The sequence below is a fragment of the Panthera pardus genome, unplaced genomic scaffold (assembly GCF_024362965.1).
Source record: "Panthera pardus isolate Hobbes unplaced genomic scaffold, ASM2436296v1 HiC_scaffold_7, whole genome shotgun sequence".
Classification (NCBI taxonomy): Eukaryota; Metazoa; Chordata; class Mammalia; order Carnivora; family Felidae; genus Panthera; species Panthera pardus.
Window position 1 is genome coordinate 75,771,736 of NW_026527002.1, and position 19,509 is coordinate 75,791,244.

At 42.3% G+C, this 19,509-nt stretch overlaps 1 protein-coding gene and 1 non-coding gene across 6 annotated transcripts in view; one reads left to right on the top strand and one right to left on the bottom strand.

The window, feature by feature from the left end:
- Window positions 1–19,509, top strand: part of KHDRBS3 (KH RNA binding domain containing, signal transduction associated 3) — a 189,826-nt gene that overhangs the window by 113,730 nt on the left and 56,587 nt on the right. For all 5 annotated transcript variants that reach the window (XR_008420084.1, XR_008420083.1, XM_019459778.2 and 2 more), the window contains exon 6: window positions 7,489–7,684. Coding sequence is in view for 3 of the 5 variants with exons in the window: in XM_019459778.2 (XP_019315323.1) it covers window positions 7,489–7,684 (196 nt within the window). In the remaining 2 variants the exon portion in view is untranslated. The remainder of the gene's footprint in view (window positions 1–7,488; window positions 7,685–19,509) is intronic.
- Window positions 4,806–4,908, bottom strand: LOC128775399 (U6 spliceosomal RNA). The gene has a single exon (XR_008420122.1). It is a non-coding gene; the product is annotated as a U6 spliceosomal RNA (small nuclear RNA).

The window sequence follows — 19,509 nt, forward strand, 5'->3', positions numbered from 1 at the left end:
TCTTTAATCACATTGAAGCATTTTCTAGATATACACTGCATATAAAAAGATGAGTAAGACTATAGAAATTATAGTGTCATCATCATTGTTGTTCAGAGTGATTGAAATTTATATACATTGTTGATCTTGATTGAGTAGGGGATGTGTTAGGTACTTTCTGTGTCTTGGGTCATTTTCCTGCACTGTACCACTAAGAAACGGGTTGTGTAACTCATTTGGCAGTGGAGGAAACTGGCTTGGAAAGTTTAGACTGTTGATTAGTTTGAATATTAGCTGGAAGACAGAAGTTGAGCCAGTAGGTACAGTCAGAAATTGAATTCAGATCTGACTTCAGTGTCCTTTCTCTTGACCACCACTTTTGGTGTGCCAATTTTTATGGCCTAGGACGAACAAAAAAGACCTAATTTATAATATGTATAAAAGGAATAATACAAGTTACCTAAGAGTGAAAAAGTCTTTTAGATTTTGCATCTTTTCGATGACCTTAAAGTTTTGAGAAGTACTGGCCAGGTTTTTTGTAAGATGTCCCTCGTTCGGGATTGGTTTAATATTTTTTCTCCAGATCAGCTTGGCCTTATGGTTTCAGGGAACAAAAACCACAAAGGTGAAGTGTCATTTTCATCACATGTTGAGGGTTCATACTGTCCACATGACGTAGTACTGCCGACGTTGCCTTGGTAACCTGGCTGAGGTCATACTTGAAGGGTTTCCCATTTACAGTTACTCCTCCCCCGCCCCCCTTTGAAGGGTGGGATATCTTCATAAATTATCGGAAGATGTTTCTCTTCTCTCCCATTATTATTTCAGTCATTTGTTTATGTCAGTGTAGACTTTTGCATATTTCTACATTTTATACATCCGGTTAAAACCCAGTACTGCTTTTTTTTTTTTTTTTTTTTTTTTTTTTAACTCGGATTGTTTCAGCTTTGGCCATTGAGAGCTCTTTCAGTTGGCTCCTCCCTGCTCCTTTCACATACACTCATTATTCTTTTTGTTGGTTATTTATGCATTTGTTTATTTACTTATTTTCGAGTACTTGCTTACTACTTTTTAACAGTTTCTTAAAATTTATTTATTTTGAGAGAGGGAGAGAGAGAGAGAGTGTGCATCACAAGCGGGGGCGGGGGGAGAGAGAGGGAGGGAGGGAGAGAGACAGTCCCAGGCAGGCTTCACACTGTCAGTCAGCACAGAGCCCAGTGCGGGACTTCAACTCAGGAACTGTGAGATCATGACCTGAGCCACAATCAAGAATCAGACGCTTACCTGAGGGACCCACCCAGGTGCCCCGAGTACCCTTACTTTCTGCTCTGCAAGTTGCTGCCGCAGCATCTTGCATACTGGGATCGGCCATTTCTCCAAGGAGCCGTGGTTCCTTTTGTTGGAGATCGGTATCAGAGACCAGAGCTGGGTGCTGGTTCTGCTTGCTGCTGCTGGGATGTCCTTGCGTCCAAGCCCTCTTAGCTGTCAGAGCAAGGAAACGTGTATGCTACGAGGCCACGTGTATATACACGTCTGTGCATATTTCTGCGATTCACTGTCTGTATCTATAGTAAATGAGTCAAGAGTTCATACTAACGTGTCCACTTCTAATCCATTGCCTTTATTGCCCACTCTAGCCTCTGCCCCTTGCTTATCTATAACCTTCACTCCAACGCGGCGTGGCTTCCATCATCGTCCATCCAGTGCACATGCATAGTGTCTCAGAATCGTACGTGCACCTGCACCCCTTCTCGTGGGAAATAACTCTGTCACCTAGAGCAGTGCTTACATACAGCTTTTTTTGCCTTTAACTTAGAAACTTCACTCGTTTCTAAATTCATTTTTCCTCTCAACTTCAGAACAGTGTTTTTTTTTCTGTTTTTTTTTTTAGTTTGTTTATTTAGAGAGAGAGAGCAAGTGAACAGGGAAGAGGCAGAGAGAGAGAGAGAGAGAGAGAGAGAGAGAATTCCAAGCAGGCTCCATGAGTAGCCTGACACAGGGCTTGATCTCATAAATCGTGAGATCATGACCTGAGCCAAAATCAAGAATCTGATGCTCAACTGAGCAACCAGACACCCCCATGAGGGTGTTTTATATGTTTTTAATATAGTTCACATGTTTTGTCACATTTAGCATTCCATCCTAAACCCTCAATTTCCTAAATAATATATATATATATATATATATATATATATATTTTTTTTTTTTTTTTAGTTTGCATACATTAAAGTTCACTCTTTGTGATACAAAGTTTTGTGGGTTTTGACAAATTCTTTGTCACCTCTCCACCATTTCAGCATCCTACAAAATAGTTTCATCCCCGTAAAGTGTTCCTACTGCTTTACCTGTTCAACCTTCCCTCTTCTCCTGAACCTGTGTCCGCCACTGATTATTTGTTTTAACTCATCAGTGTAGTTTTTTTCTTTCCCAGTATGTCATATAATTGGAATCATACGATATGTAGCCTTTTGAGATTGGATTCTTTCATGTAGAAACATTTTAGATTCATCCATATTGTTTCCTGGTTTGTGAGCTCATTTCTCTTTATTGCAAATAATACTCCCATTGTATGCATGCACCCTAGCTTGCTTATCCATTCACCCCTTTTTTTTGGAGCGGGGGGTCAGGGAAAACCTTTAATTGATTCACGTGAGTTCATACAAGTTAAGCAAAATTCCTAGAGAGGAGCTTTCCTCCAGAAGATTCTTATTTTTCTTTTTAGTACTTTTTCCATCAAAAAAAAATTATAAATATCAAACTTGTTTTTAGTATATAATTTATTGTCAAATTAGCTAACATACAGTGTATATACAGTGTGCTCTTGGCTTTTGGAGTCCCGTGATTCATCACTTACATGCAACACCCAGTGCTCATCCCAAGTGCCCTCAATGTCCATCACCCATTTTCCCTGCCCTCCCTACCTGCATCAACCCCCAGTTTGTTCTGTGTATTTACGAGTCTCTTATGGTTTGCCTCCCTCTCTGTTTATAATTTTTACCCTATGACCCAGCAATAGCACTGCTAGGAATTTACCCAAAGGATACAAGGAGTGCTGATTCATAATGGCACAGGTACCCCAATGTTTATAGCAGCACTATCAACAATAGCCAAATTATGAAAAGAGCTCAAATGTCCATTAACTGATGAATGTAGATTCTCCTCTTAAAGGGCATAAAGCTGCAATAAACATTCCTGTGCAGGTTTTTGTGTGGAAGTAAATTTTCAAATCAGGTGGGTAAGTACCTAGGAATACAGTTGCCAGATTGTGTGGTAAGATCTCATTTAGCTTTGTAAGAAAGTGCCAAACTGTCTTCCTCTTCTGTGTGCCCATGAGCAATGCATGAGAGCACCTTTCCTTCACATCCTTACCATCAGTCGGTGTATTCAGTTTTTTGATTTTATTATTCAAATAGATATGTTTTAATTTTCAGTTCCCTAATGACAAATGATATAGAACATTTGGCTATTTGCCATCTGTATGACTTCTTCAGTGGGCTGTCTGTTCTTTTACCCATTTTTAAATTGGGTTTTCTTATTGGGCTTTAAAAGTTCTTTATATATTTTGGATACAGGTTTGTTGTTGTTGTTGTTGTTTTTTATCAGATATATGTTTTGCAAATATTTTCTCCCTTTCTGTGATTTGTCTTTTCATCTCTTAACAGTGTCTTTCTCAGAACAGAAGTTTTTAATTTTAAGAAAGTCCAATTTACCACAGATTATATCATAGATTATGCTTTTCATATGGTATCCAAAAACTCATCAAACCAAACCCACATTGATTTCTTCTGAATTTTCTTCTACAAGTTTTATACTTTACATTTAGGTGTAAAATCCATTTTGAACAGAGAGGAAGGCAAACCATAAGAGACTCTTAAATATAGAGAACAAACTGAGGGTTGATGGGGGAGGTGGGGGGAGGAAAGGGGGGGTGGAAAGTGGGTGATGGGCGTTGAGGAGGGCACTTGTTGAGATGAGCACTGGGTGTCATATGTAAGCGATGAATCACGGGAACCTACCAAGAGCATGCTTGACACACTGTATGTCAGCTAACTTGACAATACATTATATTTAAAAAAATAAGCAAAATCCATTTTGAGGTAATTTTTGTGAAGGATGTGTCTGGGTTCTTTTATTTTTTCTTTCTTCTTTATATTTTTTATTTTTTTTTTTTTATTTATTTTTTTTTTTTTTGAGGCCTGTGGATATGCATTTGTTTTAGCACCATTTGGTGAAAAGACTTGTTTCTCCATTGAATTGTCTCTGCTCCTTGGTCAGTAGTCACTTGACTGCATTTCTTTGGATCGGTGTCAGGGCTGTCTTTGGTTCCGTTGTTCTGTGTGTCTGTTTGTCCATCAATACTTAACTATCTTGATTACCGCAGCTTTATAATAAGTCTTAAAATCAGATACTGTGAGTCCTCCAGCATGTTCTTCGGTATTTTGTCGTCTGTTCTGGGTCTTGCCTTTCTACGTATTCTCTAGAATACGTTTGTCAGTCTACAGCGTGGCTCTCTGGGATTTCGATTGGGATTACACTGAGTCTGTAGGTCGAGCTGGGAAGAATTAGCAAGAATTGACTCTAACAACGATTACGCATGGGATTATTCTCCTTTGATTTATTTCATCACAGTTTTATGGTTTTCTACATAGAACACTTGTACATATTTTGTTAGATATGTACTAAACCATTTCTTTTGTTGCTTTAATAAATGTTATTATGTATTTTTTTAAAGACTTTACTGTTTTAGAGCAATTTTGGGTCCACAGCAAAATTGATAGGAAGGTATAGATATTTCCCATAGGCCCCTTGCCCGCACACATGCATAGGAAAATCTAAAACACTTCACAAATTGGTATGTCATTCTCGAGCAGGGACTGGGCTAATCTTCTCTGTATTGTTCCAATTTTAGGATATACCTTGCAAAAATGAGTACTGTAAAATATATATGAGTATATATTGTTGACTTACTAGCTTTGTATTCCAAGACCTTGTTTTTATGCTTATTAATAAGCTCTAGGAGGGGGTACCTGAGTGCCTCAGTCATTTAAGCATCTGACTCTTGATTTCAGCCCAGGTCATGATCTCGCAGTCATGGAATCAAGCCCCGGATTCATTCATTCATTCATTCATTCATTCTCTCTCTGTCTCTGTCTCTTCTCTCTCTCTGCCTCTCTCTGCCTCTCCCCTGCTCACATGTATGTGCACGTACTCACTCTTTCCCAAAAATAAATAAATAAACATAAAAAAAAATAAACTCTAGGAGTTTTTGGCTGCTTTGTTTTATTTTGTTATGGTTGATTCTTTGGGGATTTTCACATAGAAATTATGTCACCTGTAAATAAAATTTTATTTCTTCTTCCACAATCTTACAAGTTTTATTCCTTTTTATTGAATTAGGACTTCCAGTACACGTTGAATAGGAGTAGTAAGGGTGGCCACCCTTGCCTTGTTCCCAGTCCTAAGGGGAAAGTATTCAGTTTGTCACCATTCAGTATGATAGTAGCTGTAGGTTTTTGTAGATTTTTTTTTCAACTTGAGGAAATTTTCTTCTTCCTACTTTGCTGATTTTTTTCATGAATTGGTATTGCATTTTGTTAGATGCTTTTTCTGCTCTTTATGATTATATGATTTTTTTTTTTTTCTTTAAGCCTTGTTGATGTGGTCGATCACATTGGTTTCCTAGTGTTGAACTCGCCTTACATACCTGGAATAAATCCCATTTGGTCATGGTGTATAATTTTTTGATATATTGTTGGATTTAATTTGCTACTATTTTTGAGGAATTGTACACCTTTGTTCTTGAAAAGATCATGATTTATGGGTTGTTGTTTTTTTTCTCCCCCCCATTTCTTAAAGTCTTTAATGGCTTTGGTTATCAGAGAGCCTTATCCGTGTTCCCCCTTGGATGACATATCTCTTCTTGGGGAGGTTAGATAATCAGCTAAGCCAGTCCTGTGGCATCCTCTCTAGACCCCCATGTTCCCCCCACCCAACCCTTTGGCCAGTTGTGGCTCCCAGAAGGGGACTTAGAAAAAAGATCTCGAGAGGTGCCTCCTCTGCTAGGTCCCCACCAGGGTTCAGGACTAAGCAGAGACCAGTTACTTCTGTCCTCCCCGTTGGCCCAGTGTCTGAGTAGTAATGCAGGAGTAATTTTCAGGAGGCACTTTTAATGACCAGCTTCATAGAAGGAGTTAAGGAAGTATTCCCTCTGATTTTTATTTTCTGGAAGAGATTGTAGAGAACTGATATTCTTTCTTTCTTTAATATATGAAAGAATTCATTCAGTGAATTCCATTGGAGTTTGGTGCTTTTTTTTTTTTAAGATTATTACTCTTTTATTAAAGTTCTTTAATAGATATTTCAGATTATTTAATTATCTACTTGTGGGATTTAGTCATTTGTATATCTCAACGAACTGGTGCATTTCATCTAAGTTAACACATTTCTTGAGCCTAAAATTGTTTCTAATCTTCCTTTCGTATCCTTTAATGTCCTTGGGGTCAGTAGTGATGACCCTGTTTCATTTCTGGTACTGTTTATTTTTCTTGTTTAGCACACCTAGAGGTTTATCAATTTTATTGAACCTTTCAAAGAACCAGCTTTTGGTTTTGTTAATTTTCTCTGTTAAGTCTTTAGCAGTGTATTTGCTATCCCAATGAAACTAAAGAAGGAGATAGGAGATGCGCAGGCAGCCATGTTATCTAGGACAGTTCTCTTTATTTGGGGGATGTTGTCCGTGGGAGATGGATGAGGCCAAATCTTTTATTCTCTGTCTTAGCCTCATTTTTCTGTCATTTCTTCATAGACCTTGCACATTTTCTCAGGTTTTTGCTTTTTTGGGCTATTCTTGGTACAGCCTCCTTCCTTGCTCTCTGACTTGAAATCTCATATTTTATGTTAGGAATACGTAAATACACATGTTGAATTCTACTTCAGAAAATATCTGTTTATTCAGTTTGAGAAGGGTGTTTAACAAAAAAAGAATGGTATCTTAAATTACTCTGTGGTAGATACATTATTTGGCAAGGTACGTTTAATTTTCTCTTTCATGGCACTCTGATGTATATTTTGGTCCCTAGCTTTGCTGGTTATGTGTTCTCAGTTTGAAGATCTCTCCAGCCTCAGTTTCCTTGTTGATAGATAAGCAGAATGCAGCCCAGCTCATAGTGTTGGCATGGAGGTTGGATGTGACCCCGGCCTGGGTCCCGAGTGGATGCAGCCTTCCCAGATGTCCATAGCTTCCTACTCTGTATTTTAGCCAGAAATTGAGTCTTGGGGATGCTTTGATGTTATTATATTTATCGCTGCTGGATAAGCTGCCTAAGTGACTTGGCTTCCTTTTGGTAGATGGCTCTTTCTCATTGGCTTTAGTTTTTACTTTGTGTGTGGTTTCCTTGTTTCTTTTTACAGAAATATGGGGCATTGATTTTTCTGAGGTATAAATGCATGTGAACCATGGAATGGTAGAGACGATGATGAAGATTGCTAACTTGACCCTCTTGCTTACAGGGGAAGGGGAGGAGTCACAGCCCGGCCAGTTGGAGTTGGTGTACCACGAGGGACGCCGGCTTCCAGGGGAGTCCTTTCCACCCGAGGGCCAGTGAGTCGGGGAAGAGGGCTTCTCACTCCCAGAGCAAGAGGAGTGCCCCCAACTGGGTACAGACCTCCGCCGCCACCCCCAACACAAGAGACCTACGGAGATTATGTAAGTAAAGGTGTCATGTGATTGACGCAATCCTCACATAGCATTGCATGTTGTAACCAGTGGCCCCCCTTACCTTGTTGTGGTTCTTGAACATTCCACCTCAGTTCAGCAAACATTTATCGAGTGCTAAATAAGATGTGATACTTGAAGTATAAGAAATGAAAAAGAAATAATCTCTTAGACCAGGTAGCTTACAGCTAAGATAGGGAAGATGAATTGGGGCCAGTGGGAAGGTTCGAGACCAGGATCAAGGAGACACGCTATCGAGCTCTTACAGGACTTTAAAGTAACATTTGATCATAGTCCACTCCAGATTGCCTCTGAGTAACCCAATCATTTAAAAAATAATCACTTCCACATACCGAGTTGTTTTCACCCTCAAGTGTTTCCTCTGAAGGGCTGCTGCTGAATATGGATTCATAGTTGAAATGTTTTTCAGCAAAGAAAACAAAAGTTCCCAATTTTTTTATATTAATGCAAATTAGTTTTTCCACTTACCATTCAATAATTCTTTGATATGGTTCATAGACTTACTTAACATAAGAGAAAGAAAATATATCCGTGAAAACTGGGTGGAGGGGAAGGGCAGAGGAGTTTTTTAATAAGAATGCAACCCGCCTGGGATTCTTCCTCTGACCTCTGAGTTTAACATAAATAAGGAAAATAAGTAGTGGATAGATGTTTCTTATTACTGGCTGAAAGTATTAAAGAAAAAATACAGGAGCTGTTGTCAAGGAAAGAGAAGCGGTGACGAGGCTAAAAGCAAGAGCCGATGGGCTCTCATGTTTTAAGTCAGGGAAATTTCTTGCTGGGTGCTCGGCACCTCATTGCACGGTGTCTAAAAGTCTGCATTAACTCTCTGGGCCACAGACAACATCTGCAGCTTGGTCCACAGCCACTGGAAAGAGCAGTCTTCGCCCTGGGCGAACTGAACTTTGTATAATTCCCTGAATATGCTGTGTCCCCTCAGGCTTCCAGATCTTTCCTCGTGCTGCTTTCTCTGCCTAGAATCTCATCTCGTACTTCCTGTCTGTCTTGCTAGACCTAGCTCAGCTCTCATGAGGGGAATTCAGAGGAGGTGGGAGCTGATGTATTGAGTGTTACTGCTGAGGTCATGTGTCTCGATCACGTGTCTCTTTCCCACCTGCACAACGACTTCTGGAGGGGCAGGGACTGTTAGCTTCTGTCTCTCTGTACCTGGCAGAGAGTGGCTCCTGGGAACTCAGCGAATTATACTTAACAAATAAATCCCACGGTACTTTCGCCATTTTGCTGTTCAGTTGGAGAAGGACGTGGCCTCCACTTCTTCTCCTTGTTTTCCTTACAGTCTGACATGTTCCTATTTCCCAGTATTCCCACCAAAGGACAGTAATCATCATGCCTCAAGCTCTCCCACAAATGCAGAGTGCCTTGCAAATAGCAGAGACTACAAAGGGAAGAAAGTGCTATTCAGTTTCTCTTAGTGGGGCCTGTGTCTTTGGTTTTCCAGCTCAGCTTACGTTGGTTGAGTTCTCTCAGGTTTGGATTAATGTGGTTCTGGCTGGATGGTGCTGCCGTAATTGTCAGGCAGAGGGTGTGGAAAACCCGGATCCTGGGCCCACTGCACCATCCATGTGGTATGAGTCAGGCAAGGTCCTTGTGTGGCTTCATAATCACATTTCAGAAGGAGCTGTTGCCTTCTTCCCACGCATTACTTCACCTTTCCGCTCAAGAAGATCTACTGAATTCCTGCTGTGTGAATGAGACGCATGTCCTCTCTCTCGGTGTGTACACCCCAGTCAGTCTGGAATGAAATTAGGAGCGACTGGGTGGCTCAGTCTGTTAAGTATCTGACTCTCGATTTGTTCAGGTCACGATCTCCCAGTTCGTGAGACCGAGTCCCGCATCAGGCTCTGTGTTGGCAGCGGGGAGCCTGTTGGAGAGTCTCTCTCCCCCTTGCTCTCTGCCCCTTCCCTGCTTGCGTTCACACAAGCTCTCTCTCTCACTCAAAATAAATAATTTTTTTAAAAAATGATTTCTAGGATGAAATTAGATGAATACAGGTAAATATTTCTTGAAAGGCTCAAGTCCAGGGGAGGAAAGGGAGGGAGAAATTTAAGGCCCTTGTTTCTTTTTCTATTTGTAGCTCTGATTTTTATTGATAAATGAACAAATGGGAAAGGCATCGTAACGATTGTTCTGAAAAGTACCGTCTTGCGTTAATTCACCCCCCTTTCCATTCACTGCAGTGGATGATGGGACAGGGGCCGTGCAGAAGGACACTTGTGTGCTTTCAGGAGCAGACAGGGCTGGAGAGCTTGTAGGAGAAAGGTGGCCTTCACTGTTCGGATGCCCCCCCTCGCCTGGCCCTCGTCCAGGCACTAACTGTCGCTGCGGCCGCGGTTCCAACACGGTTGCCTTTCTGCCACGCGATTGCCTTTCTGCCACGCGGCAGTGTTGCCTTCAAATAACCGATGACCACGTTTGCTGTCTTGGTTTGAATTTACCTGGAGTGTGGCCCTGGCGGTTTCATCAAGTTCATGCAGTAACTTGCACACGTGACTGCTTTGAGAGTGTGCTGTAGGTGGTGGAATAGGACACATGCACAAAAGAAATACAGCTGATGCTTGACCAACACAGGTTTGGACTGCATGGGTCCAGCCATGTGTGGATTTTCCTGATAATTACAGTACATTACTATAAGTGTATTTTCTCTTCCTTATGATTCTCTTCATGATACCTTCTTTTCTCTGGGTTACTTTATCGTAAGAGTACAGTATATAATACACACAACATACAAAGTATGTGCTAATCAACTCTTTCTGTTATTGGTAAGACTTCTGGTCAGCAGTAGGCTATTTATGAGTAGTTAGAGTTTTGAATTTTTTGTAATGTTTATTTTTGAGAGAGAGAGAGAGAGAGAGTGCAAGCAGGGGAGGGCAAGAGAGAGAGGGGGAGACACAGAATCTGAAGCAGGCTCCAGGCTCTGAGCTGTCGGCACAGGCCCCGACACGGGGCTCGAACCCATGAATTGCGAGATCGTGACCTGAGCCGAAGTCGAACGCTCGACCGACCAAGCCACCCAGGCGCCCCCATTAGTTAGGTTTTTGGGTGGTCAGATGTTACACACACACATTTTCAACTGCATGGGGTCAACGCTGCTTACCTCACGTTGCTCAGGGGTCAGCTGTACTATCCTGAGTGCACTTGCTTCCTCGAATTGAATTACTTCCATGAAGAGTTTAGATTATGTACTATACCTTTCTCTCTTAATTTGTATCTGTTGCTCTTGGGAATACTTACTGAAGTTCATAGCCAAGAGCAAGGATTTTCCATGTCTCCCCTAGCATTTTACAAGCCCTCCGCGGTGTTAGAGTGAAAGCTTCAGTAGCTGGACGCTGTGCACAGCCAACAGTGTTGGGCTCTGGTGTGAGGAGGAGACAGCCTCCTTGCCTCACGGCGTGTGCTTTTGACCCCTCTTCGTTTCCTCACCTGACTTGAATTTAATTTCTTACTTCCACTCCCTCTAAATATAGCCTTGCAGCATCTGGCATATTCCCAGACATTGGCCGTTGGTCCCGTTTGAAATCCTGAAGATTAATCACAACATGCTTAGCTTTGGAGCATGAGAAGGGGAAAGCAATCATAATTTTAAACGAGGAAATTTGTTTGCTTGTAGGATTTTAGATTAAGTGGGTGCACCGAAAGATACCCAACTTAGAAAGCGTAGGATCCTGTAACCGCCTCAAATAGTTAATTCATTCATGTGGCAAGTGAGAAAGTTGAAGTTAATCTTTAAGACAACTATCCCATTGAACTAGAATGATCATAAATTAGCTTCTAACCTCCGACAGTATGGATCCCTCACTTACATTCACCTTTATATTCCCAGCACCTGATGTGTATCTGGCACATAGGAGGTCTTTAATAAATGTTTGCTGAATGAATGAATGAATGAATGAATGAATGTTCTCAAGACCGAGTTTTTAAAAATTGCCATGGTGTGGAGAACCCACCCAAGATGCCTCCTGTGTGGTTTTCGTTTTTACTCATTTAGCAATTTATAGAGAACTTAATTATTAGCAGACAGCTCTATAATGCAGTCATTAGTTAGTATACATCTGTTTCTCAGAAGATTATAAACTTCTAGGGAAAACACCGTGTCTCTTAACTGATGTCTAGACACTAGCACAGTCTTTGGCACATTGTACACACTAAGTAAATCTTTACTGGATTAGAGACCTGGTAAATTTTCCTAATGAGGGTGACCGTTGATCTTTTCCAAGTCATTACTGTAACCTTCCGGTGGGAAGAAGTATGATAGTTGGCATTTGAAAAAACATCTTGCCTCAGTTATCCTTGTCTTCTGGTGTTCAAAGGGCAGTTACAGGTAACAACGAGAGAAGACTGGTTCTGTGTGTAGCTCCTGAGTCACATGCTAAAGATCTCCTCTCAGTCGAAGAACGAACTTTCCAGAGTGATGGGATAGGATATTTAACGAGAAACCACTCTCCACAGGGCACTTTCCTATATGTCATGTCATGTTCTCGTGGCCACTCAGTGAGATATTAGGATCCTATTGTACAAATGAGAATTTAGGGTTGGGGAAGTTAAATGTCTTGCCCAAAGCCACGTGGGTGATAAAGGAGGCACAGAGGTGGGATTCCAAATTCAAGGCCTGTCTTCTCTCCCCAACAGTCAGTGCTTTATTAAAAACTCTACCAGCTGGGATTATAGGCTGTTCTCATCTTTGGAGAAGAATGTGGCATGTTACCCTCTTTAGGAGTGTGGGGGTGATGGGTGACCCCTGTGACCCCTTTCAGGGTAATCAGCCCCTGGTCTTAAGCTACCTTAGGTAGATGAATGGAAATTGAGAATAATTAGGAAGAACAGGATGGGCTTAGGATTTTTAAAAATAATCAACAGCAATATTATCCTATTTATTGGCAAAAAGAAAAGTAGTATTTTTTGTTAAGAGTTTCAGAGCATCTGTAACTCTTGAAAAAAGACTTGTCATTCCTTGGGAACTCAGAAGTGCAAGTTCTAAAGTCTTCCTTGCAATACATTTTTAGTGATAAATGCTTTATTTCCATCAATTTGGTTATATCTAACCAATTCAATTTGCTTTTCATTTTAACTGCCATTTAACATTAGTATTGGAGGCCATCGTGTCCAGAATAAAAGGCAAAAACGTTGCTTATTTAAACAAAAAAAGGGGTAAAATCCTGTTCTTTCAGATCCTGCCACAGCTGCTGCTGTTTTGAGCAAACACGCGTGTCAGTCCCGAAAACCCGCCGTATTCTTCAGAGTACATGCCCTGCAGTGAAAGGATTCCAACTTTGTGTTAGGCTCAAAACTCCGTGAATGATGTATGTTACAATTTTTAGTGAGTGCTTGCAGTATGCTGGTTTTAAGAATATGCCTGATAAGGGGCACCTGGGTGGCTGAGTCGGTTGAGCGACTGACTTCGGCTCAGATCATGATCTCGCGGTCTGGGAGTTCGAGCCCCACATCGGGCTCTGTGCTGACAGCTCAGAGCCTGGAGCCTGCTTCGGATTCTGTGTCTCCCTCTCTCTCTGCCCCTCCCCTGCTCATGCTCTGTCTCTCTCTCTCTCTCTCTCTCTCACTCTCTCTCTGTCAAAAATAAATAAACATTAAAAAAAAAAAATGAATATGCCTGATTAGCCCGAGTGAGAAAGCCTGATAATTTGAAGGTATTTCCTTGTCAAAATGTGCCTATTGAAATTTGATTTTTCTCACGGTGTGTTTGTGAAGATACTTGATCATTTGTAATATCATCTGAGCCGACTCTTCTTCGTCACAATCCCTATCATCAAATATTCCCTGAGTATGCGTCCTTGAGAAGAACATCCATCAGCAAGTAGGTTTGTTGGGCCGGGGAAGATTTTTGTGACAGGAGTGCAGGTGACACACGGTAGCCGCTTGTGTAGAACGGGCCAGCTCACCATCGGTGAGACCAGATCCTTCTGTCCCTGAGTGCTGATCTTTTAAGAAAACAAGACAATTCAACATGATTACCTTTTTTTTTTTTTTCCCAGAAAAGGAGAAAACAGATAATGGATATGTTTTCAACCATTTGAGTATAAATTGGGACCTTCTCCACTTTTAACTTCATAAGATCAGACATCATTACTGTCTGTAACTTCTCATCTCTTTTTTTGAGAACAAGAAGCACCTCTTCCCCAAAATGACATTGACTCATTAGTTGTGTCCAAATAATTAAATAACTGGTAATTAGTATAACCCAATGTTTTTAAAAATGAGATTTCTTTTTCCAAAGGCATACTCACTATTCAAGATGTATAAACTCAAATTGTCTTAGAAATTTTAATCATATTATTATGCCCAAAGAGAGCACTGTAACGATTCAAAATGTTGGTATAATTATGTGCAAGGACGTGTGATGCGTCCTGGCAGAGCCCAAGTTACATATGAATTTCTAGAATGAAACTGTTTTTGATAAATTACTTCAGGCTCCGCGTGCCAAGCAAACACACAATCCAAGTAGGTGCGTGTTCCGTAAACACTCAGCGCTTTTTACCGTCTCTGAACACTGTCGTCCATTGCCGTGATCTCCCCCAACATTTACATGTTAACAGCGACTGGATCTAAATCTCCAAGCCAGGCCTCTCCCTTGCACGCCCTGCCCCGCGGTGTCCGCTTCCTGTGTCCTCTCTCCCTGCGTGCGTGCCCACGGCGGCGCCCGCCGTCACAGCCGTGGTCTGGGCCAGCCCGGAGGCTCACGGAGGCGGGTCGTGGTGGAGGCGCCGCCACACCCCCAGGCTCCGGGCTGTCGTCCGCGCCTCTTCGTCATTCCCTGTAATCAGACAGCGAGCCAGGTCTTCTCACGGCTGCGTAGCTGTTCGGTCTCCAGCTCCTCCCGTGACGGCGGCTTTAGTGAAGGTGCTGGCCCTCTTTAGGAGATCTCCCTCCCTCCCAGCCTCCGGGTCACCCCAGTGGGTGACCGCACCCACTTCCCCAACCTGCCGCTGTCCGTCTGCGGTGCCGCCCTTGGTCTTCATGTCGCCCTTGGCACTCCCTTTAAATCTCTGTCCACTCCTGTGTTTCCTTCCACCCAACACATAGTGCTCTTTCAGTAAATGCTGGTTGTTCAGATGGACACACGAATGCACGTATAGACAGACCTGTTGACGATGGCCGTAGCCTGCTTAGTCGCACCTTTGCCCAAAGCCTTGTCCTAGTTCTGGTTCTTTCCCTTAAATAACGTATTATTCATACTCCTTCTAGAGTACGTTCTAGTATCTGTAGTCTGATAATGCTACTGCCTGCCAGCTCCAGAACGTAAAAACTAGTTTAGAATTTTAAAAGGATAAGTGTGAGATTCTGCTCAGTGACCTCCGAAGGCCTTCTTGAGTGTCCTGCCTGACTGTTCAGCCTGCTAACCCTCTGCTGTCCCCACGTGACCATTTTACGTTCTGTGGGTATCTGTTGTGGTTCCCTCAGCACAGCAGGGACTTGAACGCTTTGCATGTGCTGTTGATTCTCTTCGAATGCCTTTCTTGTTTTGTCCACGCAGGCTCTTTTGACTGTTTATTCTTCTGTTGTGAAGCCTTCCTGGTCCTGATCAGACACTGTTAGTGGCATCTTTGGTGCGCTTTAGACCTACCTCTGTGTCTGCTTGCTCGTTTTTGTCTCCAGTAGGCTGTGGATTTCTTGAAGGCAGGAACTGTCTTTTCTTTTACTTCCCTCCCCTCCCCCTCCCCCTCCCCCTCCCCCTTCCCCTTCCATCTTTGTTTGCGCAGAGCCTGTCACAGGGCCTGACATTTTAGAGATAATAAATAAACATGCAGAGGGTGGCCTTTATTACTGCCAACTAATTGTGTCATTTCATGTGTCCCATGCGCTGTTACACATACTTAGTGAAGTAAAATTAAGTATCTCAAGCCAATTTTAGCAAACATAACATGGCTCATTTAGTGAACTAATGTGAAAGAATACAGTTTGATAAAGAGAATGTTATTCTGACAGGTGCAATACATACTTGGTTTCTTATCCCCCTTCTTATCAGTATCACCATTGTTTCCTTCTTATGCAAAGTGTTTAATCCTTTTGGGCTTTAGTGTCTGTAACTGCTAAGTACAGGTGAGGGTACTTGACCGAACAAATGAGCAGGTTAGGTCAGACACTGGCCTGACTTCCTTTCCAACTTCAGAATTCTGTAATTGATTGTTTTCTGAAACTTACTTGGTTCCCAGTGTCACCCTAGAGAAGCTTTTTCTAAGGAGGAATTACATTTTCGTAAAATAGAAATCTTGATACTAAAAAGAAATAAACAGAATAAACAAAGCAAACTACATTTTAATGAGAGAAGCTAAAAGTGAAAGTGAGTGGCTCTGAGTCTTTTGAATTCTAGAACGGACGTTTTGGAAAATGTTTTTAAAAATGAGATTTCTTTTTCCAAAGGCATACTCACTATTCAAGATGTATAGACTCAAATTGTCTTAGAAATTTTAATCATATTATTTTCCAACTCAGTGAATTATGGCTGTGTCTGCCATCTATTTATTCGTAGGAACTATGTGCCATTCGGTGATATCCCAGTGTCCTCATGTGTAATCATTCTAAGTCTTGGAGGCTTAGTTGATGGGTTGATCACCTTTAAAGGTAAACGTGGGAGGGCACTCTAGATGAAGTCCTACAACTTTACCAGAATATGGAAGCTCTCCGCAGGCACTTGATATGCTCGGATTATCCAGCTGAGCTGTGGACTGAACAGAATGTGGAACTGTCCAGCATTGCCCCTGTGATGCGGCAGTGCCTCTTTGAGAGAGGCAAGGGGAGGCCTGGCAGACCAAGGGCTCTCGGAGCCTGTGCTCTGCCCTGGAGACAGGCCTTGAAATGAGGAGATAGAGCTTCTCGATCCTGTCTTATTGCTCTGCAGCTGCTCTCGGGTGCTTCCTCATAGGCCATCTGCCAATAGTTAACTTAATCCAGGTTTAAAAAGTCAGAGACAGTTTTAAATGGGAGCAGGAATCTAAACCTCATGTTTTGCAAGCACACGTGTCTTTTCTGCCCATGCTCTGGCACCGTGACTCATTAGAGCTGTGGAAGATGAAACTTGCTTTAAGGGAAACGCGGCTGGGGGGCCCGGGTGGGTCAGTCGGTCGGGCTTCCCACTTCGGCTCAGGTCACGATCTCGCGGTCTGGGGGTTTAAGCCCCGCGTCGGACTCTGTGCAGACAGCTCGGAGCCTGGAGCCTGCTTCAGATTCTGCGTCTCCCTCTCTCTCTGTCCCTCCCCCGCTCGTGCTCTGTCTCTCTCTTGCTCTCTCAAAAATAAGTAAACATTAAAAAAAATTATTAAAAAAAAGAGAGAGAAACCCTGCTACTACCATACTCAGTGTCTTCCTCCATAACATGGCGGCACAGGGCCGCTGGAAGAATCAACTCTTCTAAATTTTTGGTGACTGGAAACATCAGTGAGGGCCTTTGGGGAAAATCAAATACAGTATATTTTTTAAAGGTACATGTAATTTTTTTTTTTTTAATTTTTTTTTTTAACGTTTTATTTTTATTTTTGAGACAGAGAGAGACAGAGCATGAACGGGGGAGGGGCAGAGAGAGAGGGAGACACAGAATTGGAAGCAGGCTCCAGGCTTTGAGCCATCAGCCCAGAGCCTGACGCGGGGCTCGAACTCACGGACCGCGAGATCGTGACCTGAGCTGAAGTCGGCCGCTTAACCGACTGAGCCACCCAGGCGCCCCGATACATGTAATTCTTTAGGGTAGATTTTGTCTTAAAGACTCCGTGAAGTCACACCCCTCATTCTTTGGAGAGCTCACCTGAAGTTTTGATTACATGACTAGTTTGGGGACTTCAGTTACAGGAGACGGTTGTATAATGGCAGATTTTCCCAATGCGGTGACTACTGGCATAATTTTGTGACAGTTAACTAATCTCTAAATTGTTTCAATTACCTTGTTTTCCATAGTGAGAAGTTTAATTAAAACAGAGTACAGATTGCGAAAAGGTTATTTATGAAAATGCATTTTAAATGTGAATTGAAAAGCCTAGGGACACCTTTTTATTTTAGATAAAAAGATGAAGGTTCTATAATTTTTTACATCCATTTTACCAGAAGCAAGAATAAGAGCCACATGCAATTTACTTGAAATGTCTATCAGGAACTTCACAACCCGATCTCGTCCCTAAATTGCTTGAAACGGTGACCTATTTTGGAAACGTAAAACTTTGGGAAGTGATTTCAGATTTTAAACTTATGTATTTAGAGGGTTTTTTTGGTTTTTTGGTTTTTTGGTTTTTTTCCCTTTTTCTCTGTACTTTAAACAAAACAACCAAAAGTATTTTATATAAGAGCCTGGGCTCTGGAGTGACAGCATCACAATGGCGTGGGAGCACATTTTGCCTCTGTAACTAGGCTCGCCCATCCGAGTGAGTGAGCGATGACGGTTGTATCTGTGCTACTGTGATAGAGGTGTCCTGTCCCTCGGGTGAATCAGGGCTGAGGCGGGGAGGGGACTTTAGAAGCATTGGAATGGACCTCTCATCAGGGATCACCGACAAGAACCTGGCACCTTAGTGTATCGTTTTCCTCACGCATAAACGTTCACTGAGCTGCATCCATTGACCTCATTCCTTGCCATCAAGCAGATCAAGGTCTAGGAAGGAACACCATTATCACCCCTGACTTTGAATCTTCCCATAATCCCCTACCTGTTTCAGGTGGTGGTTTTCTGTGTATACACCCTGTGGATCCCTGTGTGTACACCCTATTTAAAATACTTTTCTTAGAGCAATGCGATCGCTCTTTTATTCATATCATTACTCCCATTACATTTTAAGTCATGGATGATAGGTGCATGCCTTTTTATCCACAGGGCCCAGCATGTAGTAAGTAATCAATATTTGCTTGCTTGATACAGGGGGGAAAAAAAAGATCATAGGATATGACACCTATAATTGACTTACATACACAATATTTCAGGAGGACCAGTGAAGGGATACGATGTGCTTGATGGAATGTGGAAAGACTTTCTAGAGGAGACGGCAAACCAAGCAGGGACGGGTGCTCACAGCATTCAGGCAGGGAGAGCTAGAAGGATTTCCACGAGGGCTGGACGTGCTGTTGACATCCATACACGTACGGGAGGCGGTGTGTGCAGGGACAGCCAGCAGAGGGGCGGCAGTGCTGGGTTATTGATGAGGTTTATTATCATCTTTATACCTTCGTTTGTATTCAGTTTGTTGACAGAGTGTGAGGTACATAACAGGACATGGAATGTTGGAAGATATTTCAGGGCTAAAGCAGTTTAAAATAAAACACATTGTCAGGTTGGGCAACACAAGTCGACAGCCAGCTGGCCATCCAGATACGGCCTCATGGTGTTACACCATCCTGGCGAGTTGATTGCATATATGGTCCAACCCTTGGTGTTTATAGGGACAAGCGATATGTATATCATCATAGCTACAAACAAAGGCGGGACTCAAGCTGAATAGATTCAGGTCTTTGCTGTGTCTTCAACTGCTGTGTAATTTTGGGTGAGTCGCTTATCTGCTCTGTGCCTCAGTCCCTGATTCCTAAATGGGAACGTCAGTGCTTCTCACGTGGGGCTGTTATTGAAGATTAGACAAATTAACATATGGAAAGTATTTCGAGTGGTGCCTGGCACATAAAAAGTGGTATGTGAGTAATTTTGTTGTTCGCTCAGAAATGTAATTCTTCAGTTGACCAAGTGGCTCTGTCTTTCAGGGCAGACCCTTTTGCGAAATGTGCCCCGGACTTTAATACAGTAGTTGCTCCTTATCTCTGGGGGTTATGTCCCAAGACCCCCAGGGGATGCC